The 16,853-nt window shown below is 41.9% G+C and overlaps 1 protein-coding gene and 1 pseudogene across 3 annotated transcripts in view; one reads left to right on the forward strand and one right to left on the reverse strand.

The window, feature by feature from the left end:
* Positions 1 to 442: 442 nt before the first annotated feature.
* RB1CC1 (RB1 inducible coiled-coil 1) overlaps positions 443 to 16,853 on the reverse strand; it is a 92,782-nt gene continuing 76,371 nt past the window's right edge. For 2 of the 3 annotated variants that reach the window (XM_061598669.1, XM_061598679.1), the window contains exons 21-24: positions 9,069 to 9,127; positions 5,537 to 5,673; positions 3,394 to 3,464; positions 443 to 1,658 (exon numbers count right to left, since the gene is read on the reverse strand). In XM_061598669.1, coding sequence (XP_061454653.1) covers positions 1,581 to 1,658; positions 3,394 to 3,464; positions 5,537 to 5,673; positions 9,069 to 9,127 — 345 coding nt within the window. In that variant the 3' untranslated portion in view covers positions 443 to 1,580. The remainder of the gene's footprint in view (positions 1,659 to 3,393; positions 3,465 to 5,536; positions 5,674 to 9,068; positions 9,128 to 16,853) is intronic. The other variant, XM_061598688.1, reaches the window with a different exon arrangement.
* LOC133375709 (5S ribosomal RNA) lies at positions 16,111 to 16,229 on the forward strand (annotated as a pseudogene).

Genomic DNA, 16,853 nt, shown 5'->3' on the forward strand with positions numbered 1-16,853 from the left:
TTAATGTATTCATATTATTAATATTAAAATATTAATTTTATTTTGACATCGGAGTCAATACATTTCTACCGACTCTGACTCCACCCAAAATTGCTTCTGACTCCAATTCCACGACTCCGACTCCACAGCCCTGGTGGTAATGCATATTCTTGCCATCAAGTGTCTACTTACAGCCCCCAAGAAAATGTCCTGAGAGAAGAGCTTAGGGTGGCATACAGTGAAATTACATAAACGCAAAACCCACCAGAAAACTGAACATGCAAAGCTGGCATAAACTGCTGTTTTTTCACAACATTTCCAACAGCTCTAAATGCTTGGATGTTAAATGTAGATTGAATCCTACTATTAATGATTCTTCTGCTGAAGAATTGAACAAGTTAGCACCAGGAAGATACAGTTTAAGAAAAACTGTTAGAACAAAAACACTGTTTTGCCTTGTCCCACGCAATTTATTTGAACCATTTTACTTAAGATGTTTTCTATGCACACATGAACTCTTGTTTGAATTATGAGCTTGACCATACACTGAAAGTTTCAGAATGTTGTTTCTTTTAGAATAATACAGGCATTTTATATTCATACAAATTTTCTTATACATTTAAATTTAAAATTTACAAGAATAGTTTGATAGAACTGCCGTACCACATGGGCACTGAAAAAGCATGCAGACCATTTAGACATTTACAGGTTCAAATCTTTATTGTTTTAAAATTCTACATGTCTTTTACAATACAATAATTTGTTACTTAAATGACCTTTTTATAGTTAATGTACAATGGATTCTTCTTTTTCCTGAACCTCAGCCATGAAATAAAATTTTATCAATATGATTTTTTTTCTAAATAGATTAATACAAGACATCTCTGTGGATTGGGAAGGTCCTGGTGCTTTATTTAAATAGAAGAGCACATCTACTTCCCCGCAAAATTCTGTGATCCATCCTTCAAAAAAAACTCTTGAAGACTGCAGATTTACCTATGACTGATTTGTATCAGCCTAACGTTTTTCTTTTCTCTCTTTTATATTAAAGGGCTTTTTAATGCAATGAAGCAACTTGTAGTAGTTACCTTTTCATCTACTGAGGCAAACTCATGTTGAAGAAAATTATGATTATCTGCATGCAATGAACACTCCTCTTTAAATAGCTGATGGATTTACACATATTATAAAGAATCTGTTAAAGAGTGCAAGTACTTTGATAATGATTTCACAAAAGGACATATGCTGGTAATAATGGTAGCTAACATTTAACACCTAATATGATCTAATGTATACTTAACAGGCAATTAACACGGCTAGTAAATAAGCCATGATACACAGGATTTGCCCTTTCAGAAAATGAACTCATTTGGTCCACACTTCTAAGGTTATCTGGGTAAAAAACTGGAACAGTTAGGCCAGACATTGGGATGAAATTCTTGTTTCCAAAATGTAACACATTAAAAAGAAAAAGTATTATATTGTGAAGCATTGTCATGGGACCTCAGTATAAAAAGATGATGGTCTGCTACTTGGGAGTGATGAAAGAGCACTGAAGGCCAGGCCAAAAAAATGGTAATGCGTTGAGTTTCCATCATGTGTTATACTTTCTTGTTCCATGGCACTGCTTTTACTCTGTAGAATTTTGTACCCAAAGGAACTTTAAATCTGTTTTGTGCCTAAGCAAACAAAAAACAACACAAAGAATGATTTTAAATGTTGTACCTGAACTAGTCAGCAGGCAAGACTAGCTTTCTCAGATCCAAACAGTTTTTTGAAGGACAGGGTTGAACTGGTAGTTGTATGGTATTTTATGTTTTTTCCATCATATAAACACAGCTCATTTGTCTATTATTTATGCACAATAATGGTACACTAACTTATGCTTGCACAATAAAGCTATATACAAACCAAATGTCCTTCAACAATCTCAAATATCTTTTTAAGGTGCAAATGATATACATACGTGCAGGATTGTCCTCTGATAGGGCAATACAACAAATCTACTCATATGGATGAGAATTCGAACAGACTGAAATATTAAACAAATGAGAACTGGAATCTAGACAGCTCTCCTTTTGAAGTCAGTGGCTGTTTCACCATCTAGCAGCGCTTTGAGTAAAAATCAATTTTATGACATCACAAACCACCTGCTTCTTTATTAGCCATTGGTAACAACAAAACTAATGTTCAAGGTAACAGCCCTGAGATGATTTAATAGTAATTCCAAGGTTAGCCAAAAGTTTATAGACTTCACTTGATCAAGAGCACTTTCATAAATAGTAGGGCTGTGCACTGAATTCAGCCAAATCCTGAAATGAATTGGGTCCATTTGTGCCCTGTTCACATCGGGTCGAACCATTTCCAAACTGTTTAAATTACTAATTGTACCATATAGAGAGAATCTCAGAGTGTGGAGAGGGGGAGGAGGGATGGTGATGTCTTAAAATGCAGAACTCTTTTGTAGGTTTCATCTCTTTGGAAGCTTGGTGGCATTTGTTCAGTTTATGTTTTGTTTCCTTCACAGTACATAATCCAGTCTTATACCTATTTGTTTTCTAACCTTTTCCAATCAATCCCACTCCCATTCTTTTTTTTTTTTTTTTTAAAAGGTTTGTTTTCTGTTCCTAGTATCATCCCCCCCCCAAAAAAAAAATTTGGTTCTAGTTTTAGGTAAGGTTTATCAGCATTTCTGTTCTGTTTTCTGTGTTTGTCTTTATTAGTACTTTATTTTGTGTGTGTGTGTGCACATGCATATGTGCCAGTAGCTCTTGTGAATACCTTGTGCACAGTCCAGTACACTGTACATAGTCCGTGTACGAGCAGCTTGCATACAGTATAACATTGCATGCATTGGTGCAGGGTTTTTTAAAAAAAAGAACACCATTTTTTAAAAAAGCTAACACAAAGACCCCTGGAGCTACCTGTCTGAAAATTGACAGTGTTAATCCTCTCATGAGGGGCTATTCTGTCTGCGAATCTCATGGACCTATGTGAAAAAAGAAAGATGTTCTGGCTATTTTGGTTGCCCAATGCAAGTCAATGGGATTTCCAAAAGATGTGTACTTTTCAGATCTTCATCCAGACCTGGGGCAAGCCAGATCCAGTCCAGAATGAATTGGGTCGGAGCCGGATATAGAAATCAGGCTCATGAATCAAACTGGGGACGTTGGTGCACAGCCTTAATCGATAGTAGTGTTCATAGCTAACTATCATATGTGACATACAAAACCAGAATGAGAAATGAATTAGAAAGTTAACTCTTACTTTAATTCTTTAATTACTCCTATAAATTAATTTAAAACAGAATTATGAATACAGATAGTACTCAATGAGTATAAAGTTCCCTTTTAACGAACAGGAACTTTTAATTTCAATGAACCACGCTGAAACAAATCTTCAGTCTATCCTTACCTTTTTTGCCTGACAATATTCCTTTTCCATAACTTTTCCCAACACCCAGGGTCTTCGAGACGCTCCTGAAGCTAGAAGGAAAATGTCCATTACTTGTGGCATGATAATATACAAAGGATTTTATTTTCTCTCAATATGTACAAAATTGTCCAAGACATTTTAAGTTTAACTATCTGACAAAATTTAAAAAAATCCATACACAAAATTCTGTCTCAAGTTGAAATGATTTACTATATTCAGGTTTTATAATCTTACATAATGCAGAAAAATTCTAAGAATTTGAAAATGTTAAGTGGAATGTAAACTCAGTGGTTAATGTACATAATAACTGGCCATTGTGCATATTCCCCAAGGCCTGTTGGAGATGTATAATGACCAGAAAATGTACAAAATTCAGTCAATGTTATTATCTTGACACATTCCAGTCTGGGTTCAGGCCGGGTTATGGACTGAATCGGCCTTGGTCACCCTACTGGGTGACCTTTATCCAGAGAAGGATGGGGGAGTGCAACCCTGTTGCTCTTACTTGATCTCTCAGTGGCTTTTGATACCATTGACCATGGCATCATTCTGGGCTGACTTGGTGAGATGGGTATTGGAGGCACTGTTTTACAGTGGTTCCAATCCTATCCCCAAGGTCGTTTTCAGAGAATAGGATTGGGTGATTGTCTTTTGGTCCCCTGGTAATTGTGCTGTGGGGTACCGCAGGGTACCATCTTCTCCCCCATGCTGTTTAAAATCTATATGAAACCCTTGGGAGCGGTCATCAGGAGATTTGGGGCGAGGTGTCAGCAGTACGCTGATGATACCCAGCTATTTCTCTGTAACATCTGAATCAGGAGAGGCTGTGCAAGCCCTGGACCGCTGCCTGGACTCAGTGGTGGGCTGGATGAGGGCCAGTAAACTGAATCTGCATACTAGCAAGACGGAGGCTCTGTGGGTTGGTGGTTCCTGAGTTCAGACAACTGATCAGTTGCCTGCTTTGGATGGGGCCGTACTCCCTCTGAAAGAGCAGGTTCATAGTCTCGGGGTGCTCCTGGATCCATCTTTGTTGCTAGAGGTCCAGGTGACTTCAGTGGCTAGGGGTGCCTTTTACCAGCTTTGGCTGGTAAGACAGGTGCAGCCATTTCTGGACCGGGATAGCCTGACCACTGTTGGTCACACACTGGTAACCTCTAGGCTCGATTACTGTAATGCGCTCTATGTGGGACTGCTCTTCAGGTTGGTCTGGAAGCTGCAGCTGATGCAAAATGCGGCGGCGAGACTGCTCACTTGGGCAGGGTATTGCCAAGATGTCACCCCGCTGCTGAAAGAATTGCACTGGCTGCCCATTTGCTACTGGGCCAAGTTCAAGGTTCTAGTCTTGGTCTACAAAGCCCTATACAGCTCGGGACTAGGATACCTGAAAGACCATGTTATCCCTTATAAACCCAGTCGATCACTGTGCTCTGCAGGTGAGGGCCTCCTACAGATACCATCTTATTAGGAGGTCCGTTCCACACAACATAGGAAACGAACCTTTAGTGGGGCGGCACCTACCCTTTGGAATTCCCTCCCCTTAAATATTAGACAGGCACCATCTGTTATCTTCTCGGCACCTACTAAAGACCTTCCTCTTTCAACAAGACTTTAAGTTGGGACCCAGTCTGTGTCTGTGTTGGAATTGCTTTTTAATACGTTTTTAAACCCAATATTTTTAACCTTTTTAAAAAAATATATGTCTTGGAAGCTTTTAAAAAAATGTTTTCAAAGATGTTTTGTTTTAATGTATTTTAAAAGACTTTTTATGATGTTTTAGTGCTTTTGTTTGCCGCCCTGGGCTTCTGCTGGGAGGAAGGGTGAGATATAAATCAAATAAATAAATAAATAAATAAATAAATAAAGGCACATTTCCCAAGGCCTGTTCGAGATTAGCTGAGAAATGTGCACAATTCCCTCTTCATGGAAGGATATTGTGTGCACATTCTCTATGAGGAGTGGTGAATATGCACAATGGCTGGTTATTATGCACATAAACTGCTCATCTTACCTTCTCCTTAACATATACATATGTACATGTAATGCATGCATGTGCAAAAACATTATGAGATTGAGTATTTTAAATGCATCAGACGAACACACCCTCTAGAGTTATGACACTTACCACACTCACCTGGTTTGAGATCCAGTGCAGCAAGAGATTCTGAGTGTAAGAAATACAAAGTTGGGCTAACAGTAAATAGTACATAGTTGTCATGACGTTCATCCAAAATAATGAGAACCAAATCACCAACCTGAAAACTGGATAAAGAATACAAGGCTCAGAAAACTTGCAGAACAATCTTAGCCCCACTAAGTCCAATAGGCTTACTTCTAGGTAAGTGACCAGAGGATTGGAGCCCAAGTAAGTATATCATTTATGTACTTTCGTGGCATATATTTTTGAAGCATTATTTAGGTTAGCTTTTAGCAATTGGAAGAATATTAGATATAGCAATGGTGCCAGAATAGTGAATGTAAAACAAACTGCAACCCATCATGTGATTCTATATGACTTTGTAAAATAAAATTATATTGAATCACATAATCGGCTGTAGTTCTTTAAAAAAAATAGAGCCAGTGTTGTATACTGGTTAAAGTGTCAAACAAGGATTGGAATGACTCAGGTTCAAATCCTCACTTTCAGCCTGAGACATCGATTCCATTTTTAAGCATTCTTCTTTTTCAGTAAAGATACAAAGTTCCTTGTACTGAGTTATGGTGGTGGGACCAACCATTTCCATAAGAGGACGTAAAGAACTAATTGTCATGGCAGCTCATGAGTGTTTATTCTGTGGCTCATCACTGTGTTGTATCACTTGGCTGAATGCACCAAGCCCAGATGACCTGTTTAGTAGTGCTGTACTGGCAACTGGACTGACAGTGACAAACCTGAGAGGAAAGACTGCCTCTGCGGTCTGCCCCAGAGGAAAAAAAGAAGAAGATCCAGTTAAGGGGATGGTTCAATGTATATTTTTGCCTCACTCAGAGAATACCTGTGGCAACAATGATAGGTCAGGATTTAGAAGAGACAGCTGTTTCTCAACAAGTATTTTCCTTGCAGCAGTAATGGGGAACCTGGGGCACTTTAGAAACTATTCAACTCAACTTCCATCAGCAACAACCAGAATGGTCAATCATCAGGAAAGATGTACTCCAAAACACCTGGAGGGCTACAGGTTTTCCACCCATGCCTTACAGAAGGTGTCATTCAGAGCCAACTGTTTGCTGGTCCAGTACCACCAGCCTTGCTTTGATCGTGAGCAATTTTGTGACTGCTATAAGCAACTGTTTTGACAGAAACAGACAGTTCCTTTCCAGGCTTGCTAATTTGTTAGAGCCTGTTGATTATGCAGAATAAGGCCAAAGACAGGCATGTATCTGCACTCATCAGTCAACAGAAAAGACTTGGTAAGGATGCAGATCTCAAACCTGCTGATTACAAGCCAAAGTAGAACGGCTGTGAACCACAGACCCAAAATAAATAAAGTCAGTGCAAGTGTTACTACCAAGCCTGAACGTGGGGATGCCTGAGCTCTCAACCCTAAAGTTGCAATTAGAAACAGAGCCAGTGGGCAGTGAGATTGCACTGCAACCCAGGAGGTCCAGCCTCTGCAGAAGATTGCAGTAGCAAAGAGTCAGGCTGCCAAACAAAACATGTGATCCTGGACATAAGGATCAGAAGATGTCTGGGAAACATCAGGTGAGGGACCATCAGGTGACTGAGGATCAGTGGGAGGGTGAGAGCCTATTGAAAGGAACTGGAAAGCTAGATATCAGGTTTATCATCTATATGGACCTTGTGCCACCTTGCGTACTGAGACAGGGCTTGACGCCTTATTAAATATTTTGAAATGGTCACAAAGACATATAAGGTGGCTGGATACCATTGGCCCTAATAACCTATCAATTTTACTTATTATATTTATATTTTGACTTTCTTTCATCTTGGAACTCCAGGTGCATAAACAGGGTTCCCAGGCAGTCTCCCATACAGGCACTGACCAGACCCAGACCTGCTTAACTTCAGCACAGTGGCTAAGTCTGGTGGCTAGGGTAGGAAAATGCCTCATAATGCTTATGCACACTTCTAGGGATGCCTGATGCACTGCAGCACTCTACTGAAGAGTACTCCCTTATGCATGTAGACCAAGATCTCTCAAATGGCTTTATGGAGGATTTCTGTATCCCCTCTGTTAAAAACACAAAAACCCTCAAAAACCATTATGTTTGTAAGCAAGGTGTTTTTAAACAAACATTCTAATGGAAGTTCAGGATCTATCCCAGCACAAACTACACAATAGCTTCTGTGACATATTAAAAAAGAGACAGTGGGAGACAATTAGTTGCTTGTTCTTATTGTTTTAGGCAACTATATAAACTCAGCTAAACAATGGCAGAGAATTTACCCATAGTGTTTTCAATTGTAGTCAATTAGAATTTTTAAAAAAGGATCTACCAGAGGAAGACTTGTTTTTTAAAAAGATAATTTAATAAAAGAGTTTTGCTTGACCATTATCAAGGACAGGGGGAATGCGACCCTGCTATTCTTTGATCTCTCAGTGGCTTTTGATACCATTGACCATGGTATCCTTCTGGGCCGACTTGGTGAGATGGGTATTGAAGGCACTGTTTTACAGTGGTTTCGATATTATCTCCAGAGTCGCTCTCATTGGGTGACTGTCTTTTGGCCCCCTGGCAGTTGTGCTGTGGGGTACCGCAGGGTACCATCTTGTCCCCCATGCTAACATTTATATGAAGCCCTTGGGAGCGGTCATCAGGAGATTTGGGGCAAGGGGTCAACAGTATGCTGACGATACCCAGCTCTATTTCTCTGCAATATCTGAATTGGGAGAGGCCGTGCAAGCCCTTGGACTGGACTCTGTGGTGGGCTGGATGAGGGCCAATAAACTGAGCCTGAATCCTAGCAAGACGGAGGCACTGTGGGTTGGTGGTTCCCGAGTTTGGATAATTGGTCAGTTGCCTGCTTTGGTGCAGCCATTTCTGGACCGCGATAGCCTGACCACTGTTGGTCACATACTGGTAACCTCTAGGCTCGATTACTGTAATGCGCTCTATGTGGGGCTGCTCTTCAGGTTGGTCTGGAAGCTGCAGCAGGTACAAAATGCGGCAGCGAGACTGCTCACTTGGGCAGGGTATCGCCAACATGTCACCCCACCACTGAAAGAATTGCACTGGCTGCCCATTTGCTACCAGGCCAAGTTCAAGGTTCTACTTTTGGTGTACAAAGCCCTATACAGCTTAGGACCAGGATACCTGAAAGGCTGTCTTACTCCTTATATACTCAGTCTATCACTGCGCTCTGCAGGTGAGAAGCTCCTGCAGATACCATCTTATCAGGAGGTCCATTCTGCACAGCATAGGAAATGGACCTTTAGTGTGGCAGCACCTACCCTGTGGAATTCCCTCCCCTTAAATATTAGACAGGCGCCATCTGTTATATTTTCAGTGCCTTTTGAAGACTTTCCACTTTCAACAAGCCTTTTAAGTTGAGACCTATCCCAGTCTGCATCTGTGTTGGAATTGCTTTTTAATATTTTTTTTAAAAAAATAATGTTTTAACCCTTTTTTTAAAGATGTTTTAAAGATATAAATCAAATAATAAATGAATAAATAAAATCAACACACATACTTACTCTCTGATAGCAATTTTTTCAGAATGTCTTAGCGACACCGAAGACATGCTTTGAGACATCTGCAAAAATGAGACAGCATGATTATTATCCTATTCTGAAATGGTTGTACAACGTATTCTGTATATAGGGTCAATCTCATAACATACTGAGGTAAAACAACTTACATTTGTTACCACTTATACTGTCTAAGGGCCACAATAGACACTGTGGAGGATTTCCAGTTTTATTAGGACTGTAGCAGGATTGCTCTTTAACAGGATTACAGCAGGACTGTGGCAGCAGATAAACTTTCACTCTCCACTTCCGGTGATGTCAGTTACCAAAAGCCTGCCAAAGTCCTTTTAAACTTGGTGTGAAGATGGCACAATAAGTCTGCATTATACATCTGCAGTATTCTGTTCCTCCTGGCTAAGGAACACTATAGAGTTGTTGCCAGTTTTTCCAGCCTGCTGCCACAGAGCTGAGCAAGCAAGAGTAGAAAAAGGGATGAGGCACAGAACCAGCATAATAAAATAAAGTGGGGCTGAACTGTGAGAATGAAACACAAAACACTGGGATATCAAGTTTTGAGTGCAGAAAGACAGAATGCTTCTTTGACCATGGAGTGCAAGAGAAAAAGGTTGTGAAATGGGCTGTTGTGGGACCTATAGATAGTGGAAAAAGAAAGAGGTAATGAATGCAGACTTGTGATGGTGCACAGAGAGAAGCGTGTATGTACTATAGCAGGGACGGAGAAGTGGATCTGGTCAGCAGGCTGGATCCAAAATTGGTCCCTCCCTCGCAAGCCACTTTTGATAGGTGGTTGGGAGGTGCTGAAAAAATTCTTGCCAAAAGCAGCACTGCATTTGACTGCTTTTGGCAGGGATCATCTCACGTGGGAGTTCAATTAGGAGCTTGCATATTGTGCTAAATTTAAATTTAGTGCCAAATGCAAGCCTTGCTTTCAACAAGAATAAAGAGACAGATTCAGAAAGATCTGTAGCAAGACAGAGAAGAAAGCATGTACCTGGGGTAGAAAAAGGAAAATAGAATTCATAGAATACTTTCTCATGGTTACTATGTAGTATTGCAATCCTCTAAAGTTAGCAAAATCATGTAAGTGGCCCTTTGAGTTATTTGAGTTATGCATCCCTTCCTTAGCTAAGTACATTGTATCCTAACATGTCACACATGCCCTGGTTTATCAACATCCCCCCAACACCCACTCAATATGGTCACTGAACATATTGAGTCAACACTGGGCTGTTTTTGGTGTTCCACACTTTTCAAGGGGGGTTATTTATTTATTTATTTAATTACATTTCTAGACCGCCCTATAGCAGAAAGCTCTCAGGGCGGTGTACAACAAATAAAATCACAATTAAAATATGAGCAAGTGTGGAAAAATATATATATATATAGTACAATTATAAAACATTAATAAAATTGCCATTGAGATTTAAATTAAGATCATATTAAGTTTAGAATGTTAAATTAAAATATTTAAAAATTTACAAAATTTAAAAATTTAAAAAGCCTGGGTGAAAAGGTAAGTTTTTACCTGGCGCCGAAAAGATAACAGAGAAGGCGCCAGGCGTATCTCGTCTGGGAGGGCATTCCATAGTTCGGGGGCCACCACCGAGAAGGCCCTAGATCTAGTTGTTGATCTCTGGGCCTCTTTATGGGTTGGGACCCGGAGAAGGGCCTTCGACGTCGAGCGTAGTGAACGGGTAGGTACATAGCGAGAGAGGCGTTCCATCAGGTATTGCGGTCCGATGCCGTTTAGGGCTTTATAGGTAAGAACCAACACTTTGAATCTGGCCCGGAAACATATCGGTAGCCAGTGCAGCTGCGCCAGGACAGGTGTTATATGGTCAAATTTCTTTGTCCCAGTGAGAACTCTGGCCGCAGCATTTTGCACTAGCTGAAGTTTCCGAACCGTCTTCATAGGTAGCCCCACGTAGAGTGCATTACAGTAGTCCAATCTAGAGGTTACCATAGCATGGATAACTGAGGCAAGATGCTCCTTGCTCAGATAGGGTCGTAGTTGGGCTACCAGCCGGAGCTGGTAGAATGCATTCCGTGCCACCGAGGCTACCTGAGCCTCAAGTGACAGGAGCGGATCTAATAAGACCCCCAAACTACGTACCTGTTCCTTTAGGGGGAGTGTAACCCCATCTAGGACAGGTCGAACGTCAACCATCTGGGCAGAGGGTCCTCCCACCAACAGCATCTCAGTCTTGTTAGGATTGAGTTTCAGTTTATTAGCTCTCATCCAGCCCATTATTGTGGCCAGGCAGCGGTCTAGTACATCAACAGCCTCACCTGACGAAGATGAAAAGGAGTAGTAGAGCTGAGTATCATCAGCATATTGCTGGAAACGCACTCCAAAACTCCTGATGACCTCACCCAGCGGCTTCATATAGATATTAAAAAGCATGGGGGACAGAACTGAACCCTTCGGGACCCCATGTTGGAGTACCCAGGGACTCGAGTAATGTTCCCCCAGCATCACCTTCTGGAGACGTTTCCCGAGATAGGAGCAGAGCCACCGCCAAGCAGTGCCTCCCACTCCTAAATCTGTAAGTCGCTCCAGAAGGATACCATGGTCGATGGTATCAAACGCCGCTGAGAGATCAAGGAGAACCAACAGAGTTACACTCCCTCTGTCTTTCTCCCAACAGAGGTCATCATACAGGGCGACCAAGGCCGTTTCTGTACCAAACCCCGGCCGAAAGCCCAATTGAAATGGGTCTAGATAATCAGTTTCATCCAAGAGAGCCTGGAGTTGGCGAGCGACCACACGCTCTAGAACCTTGCCCAGGAATGGGACATTTGCTACTGGCCTATAGTTGTCGAAATTATCAGGGTCCAAGGAGGATTTTTTTAGGAGCGGTCTCACCACCGCCTGTTTCAGGCAGGGTGGGACCACTCCCTCTCGTAAAGAGGCATTAATCACCTCCTTGGCCCAGCCAGCTGTTCCATTCCTGCTAGCTTTTATTAGCCATGAGGGGCAAGGATCCAGAGCAGAAGTGGTCGCCCGCACCTGTCCAAGCACCTTGTCCACATCCTCGAGCTGTACCAACTGAAACTCATCCAATAAAACAGGACAAGACTGTGCTCTGGACACCTCATTAGGATCAACTGCTACAATAATGGAGTCAAGGTCCCGGCGGATGTTCATGATCTTATCACGAAAGTGTCGCGCAAACTCATTACAGCGGGCAATTGATGGTGTTATTGCGTCCTGGGGACCAGAGTGTAAAAGTCCCCGGACAACTTTATAAAGTTCCGCTGGGCGGTTAAGGGATGACTGAATAGAGACAGCAAAGTATTGCTTCTTTGCTGCTCTCACTGCCTTCACATAGAGTTTGGTAGAGAGCTTCACAAGTGCATGATTACAGCCGTCGGGAGTTCGCCTCCATTTGCACTCAAACCGTCTCCTTTCTTGCTTCATCACTCTTAGCTCCGGAGTAAACCAGGGAGCCAATTGAGCTCTGCAACGGAGAGGGCGCACCGGGGCGATCGTGTCAACTGCCCGGGCCATTTCCGTATTCCACAGCATGGCCAGGGTTTCGACAGGACCGTCAATTCTATCAGCCGGAAAATTCCCTAGAGCCATCAGAAAACCCTCAGGATTCATTAGTCTCCGGGGACGGACCATCTTAATTGGTCCTCCACCCTTGCAGAGGGGAGAAAACAGTGTGAGTCTAAACCTTAATAGGCGGTGATCTGACCATGACAAAGGAATAGATGAAAAATCCCTCACTCTCAGATCACCATCCCCTAATCCAGTGGCAAAAATCAAGTCCAGAGTGTGCCCCAACACATGCGTAGGGCCAGTAACAAATTGAGACAGCCCCATGGCTGTCATGGAGGTCATGAAGTCCTGAGCTGCTCCAGATAAAGCGGCCTCAGCATGAATGTTGAGATCCCCCAATACCAAAAGTTTGGGGGATCGCAACAATAGATCCGAGACCACCTCTGTCAGCTCAGTTAGGGAGGCTGTTGGGCAGCAGGGTGGACGGTACACCAACAGAATTCCCAGTCTGTCTCGCTGACCCAACGTTATGTGCAGACACTCTAGACCATTAGCCATCTGGATAGGGTGCCTAACAAGAGGGATGGAACTTCTATAGACCACAGCGATTCCCCCTCCCCGACCCTCGGATCTACCCAGATGCTGAACCGAATACCCAGGTGGGCACAACTGGGAGAGATTAATACCTCCCAGATCGCTCACCCAGGTCTCGGTAATACATGCCAGATCGGCCACCTCATCCACAATTAGGTCATGGATGAGGGAGGTTTTATTATTTACCGATCTGGCATTAAAAAGCAGCAACTGGAGATTATCTAAACAAATTATATACTTCTGCAAACCTTAAGTGTTCCCTTCAGTCTTGTGAGTGGGTGGTGCCATTTTTACTACATAAGTGCAAGCACTGTTGGCCAAAGATGGGAAATAAAGGGAACAAGTCCTGCAATGAAATGTTACATGCATGTCCCCCTCCCACCCAGTTTTCAGTGTTTTTCCTCTTAGTCACCATTCTGTGGTCTCTGGGCATGCTCAGTGCTTATTCAGCTGTTTTGGGGGAGGGTACAATATTTTTTCTGACATGCATATCAAAAGGTTACCCCAGATCACAGTTACCCCGAATCTTTCTCTCTTGCATGGCTGTTTTCATTTTGGCTACATATGTGACAGTACTCAGAGAATTTATCTAAATTAGAATATGAGATGATGATAATATGATGGTGATCACACATAGCAAGGATGCAATTCAATGCATACTGAAGTAAGCCCCACTGAACTCAGAGGGACATGTTTGTGAATAACCATGTATTGGACCCAAGTTATCTATGCTGAATCCATATTCACTATATAGCTTGCGCCATCCTAGCAACTAAGGAACATCTCCTAATTAATATCATAACACTTTATTCTTTTAATCAGAATCAGTATCTAAAAGATCCATAGCTCCCCAACGGAAGTTTTCAGTTTTGTGGACTTTGTAACACTTGATCCAGAAGAAGGAAAAATCTAAGGCACATTTAGAAGCAAGTGAGTCAAAGGCTGTGTTGTACAAAGGCCTTGGTAAGCTTGACAGACTCCAAGACTAGACCAAATTCATGAATGACATTCTGTATTCTGCAAGACTTTAAAGTACTCTTCCACCAACAAGCTCCAAGAGTGCAGTTTGTTTAGTAATTCAGTAACAAAGCTGTCGCCACAAACATTACAATAAACAATAGTACATTTAGTTTGGATCTAAAAGTGGTATGAATTGGTTGTAACAGAAGCTATGTATGTCTGTGTGTGTGCGCGCAGGGGGAGAGGGTGTGTGCGCGCAGGGGGAGAGGATGTGACCCACCACCTTTTACTGCATATAGCCCTCAGAGACAAAAAGGTTGCCCACCCCTATCGTACAAGCATGGACTGAGCACTTCCATCTCAGGCAAAAAGTACCTAAGTACGTAAGAACCATCATGCTAGATCAAATCAAAGGTTGATCTAGTTCAGTATGCTGTTCTCACAATGGCCAACCAGATGCCAACTGGAGCCTGCAAGCAGGACATAAGTGCAAACAGCACTCTTCTCACTTGTGAAAAGAGAAAGAAAACCTTCAGAAGCCTACCAAATTACACTTCACAATGCTACCAAAATAGAAGATGAGTAGACATAGAAAATCTGTCAAATTCTGAAATTCAATGATGTATGGAAATTATTGTCTTATACTTCAAGAATTTTGTTGAACTATAATTTTTCCACAGGCTACTCTGTACAGAACTTCAGAGAAAGAAATGGCAAGCAATGGATAATCCCTCTTTTTATTTTAGAAATATTTTAGAAATTCAAGGTCAATTTCATGGCATTTTCAGGTCCAACCACCATCGAGAACTTATTAACATGTGTTCCCATTTCAACAGAATTGTAAACAAGGACTTCTAAAACTGCGTGTCTAATTACCAAATCTGCTCCTAAGTCACAGTATATCAAACAAGGAAGTTATTTTTACCATCCTTTTTCTGTTATCCTTCTCTCTCCTACATACTGGGTTAGATCCAAAGATCTACAAGCTTGAGAAAAACACACTTCCACATGAGCATGTGGAAAGGGATGGGAAGAAGACAGCGGGTAGCCAATTGCAATCCCTGCTTTTGTGCCCTAAAAATACATTCAAGAGACCCGAGTGGCATGCAGTGCAACTTGGAAGTGTCAATCCTCCCTCTCTTCAGGCCCCCCACAAATGCTCACACAGACACAATGGAAGAGTTGGATCCAAACTCTACAGAAAGGTATTCCAAGGCATGGAAATCCAGAAAATAAAATCTGTTCAGTTATTCAGATATTTAGCAAAAACAACGTAACAAGTTAATTGTGTATTTATATTAAACATTCCTTGTACATTTCAAACAATTTAAACCAGGGGAGTGGCACATTTCTGGTGGGTGGGCCAGATCATCTTCTCCCCACTCTGCTGGGACATTACAGCGTCAGGTGATGCAGAGCTTTGAAGCCCAAATTATGAGGACTTCAAAGCAAAGCCCTTTTGCAAGCAAGCCTGCATTGCTCTTTTAATCTCCTGTTTTCGGAGGTTTAAAGAACAGCATGGGGCTGCTTGAAAAAAGGCTTCAAAACAGTCTTGTGCTATGCATTGGCTGCGTGTACCAGTTCCCCCACTGGGAACTGGTACACAGTCGAACTAAGCAGGATTTAACTACAGCGGTTAAATCCTGCTGCTTTGCCTGTACTGCCAGTTCCCAGCAGGGAAACTGGCATGCGCAGCGAACACAGACTTGAGCCCTGCCCATCAGTTGATGTTACCCCCAACAGAATGACAACTGACTGGCAGCTGGACATGGTTTTTGAGAAATGGCCCCATGAACCAAATTAGACCTCCTGGCAGGTTGACTGGTCCATTGGCCGGAGGATCCAAAGCCCTAATTTAAGTCATTGGCTTTCCAAATTTAATGAGGAAAAAGCAAATAGGGACACATTGGTTCTAGCAGCAGACTCACAGGACTGCCATCTTGCACTAGTTTACAGTTTTATAGTCAGGCCCACGGCCATACTACCCTGAACACGCCCAATCTCATCTGATCTCGGAAGCTAAGCAGGGTCAGGCCTGGTTAGTACTTGGATGGGAGAGCGCCTGGGGATACCGGGTGCTGTAGGCTTAGAGGAAGGCAATGGTAAACCACCTCTGAATACCTCTTACCATGAAAACCATGAATATATCCAAAACAAGATTCATAGGGTTGTCATAAGTCATAATCAACTTGAAAGCATATAACAACAATAGTATAGTCAGCAACATAAATGGTACATCAATTGTACATCAGTATTTTAAGCATGTGGTCAGAATGACAGGCAAAATACTGTTTCCTTCCCCAAACCTTTGGGAAAGGAGAAGTAAATGTATACTGTTTGACTGTAGTACATAGTAATTCCAGTTTATTACAAATTGCTTCTTTTCACCTTGTAAATACTTTTTGTCTATACAATTCTAATGCCCATTTCTCCTGACTTTTTTTATTGAGCATTATTTTCTGTGTTGTTCTCTGCTGCAATTACTATTTTAATGGGACTTACAGTCAGTGTATTTAAGACAGTATTACTCAGGTCTGACTGAAAAACCTACTCTGAATGGCAACAGTTTCTCTTGTCCTAATTCATATTTTGATTACAACTTTGCACTCTAGGTTGTATTCAGCTAAGTCCTACTCAGAGTAGACCAATTGAAATTGGTGAATAATAACTTAGGTACATTAATTTTAATGGGCATACTCTGAGCAGAGCTT

This window comes from Rhineura floridana, chromosome 1, assembly GCF_030035675.1.
Source record: "Rhineura floridana isolate rRhiFlo1 chromosome 1, rRhiFlo1.hap2, whole genome shotgun sequence".
Classification (NCBI taxonomy): Eukaryota; Metazoa; Chordata; class Lepidosauria; order Squamata; family Rhineuridae; genus Rhineura; species Rhineura floridana.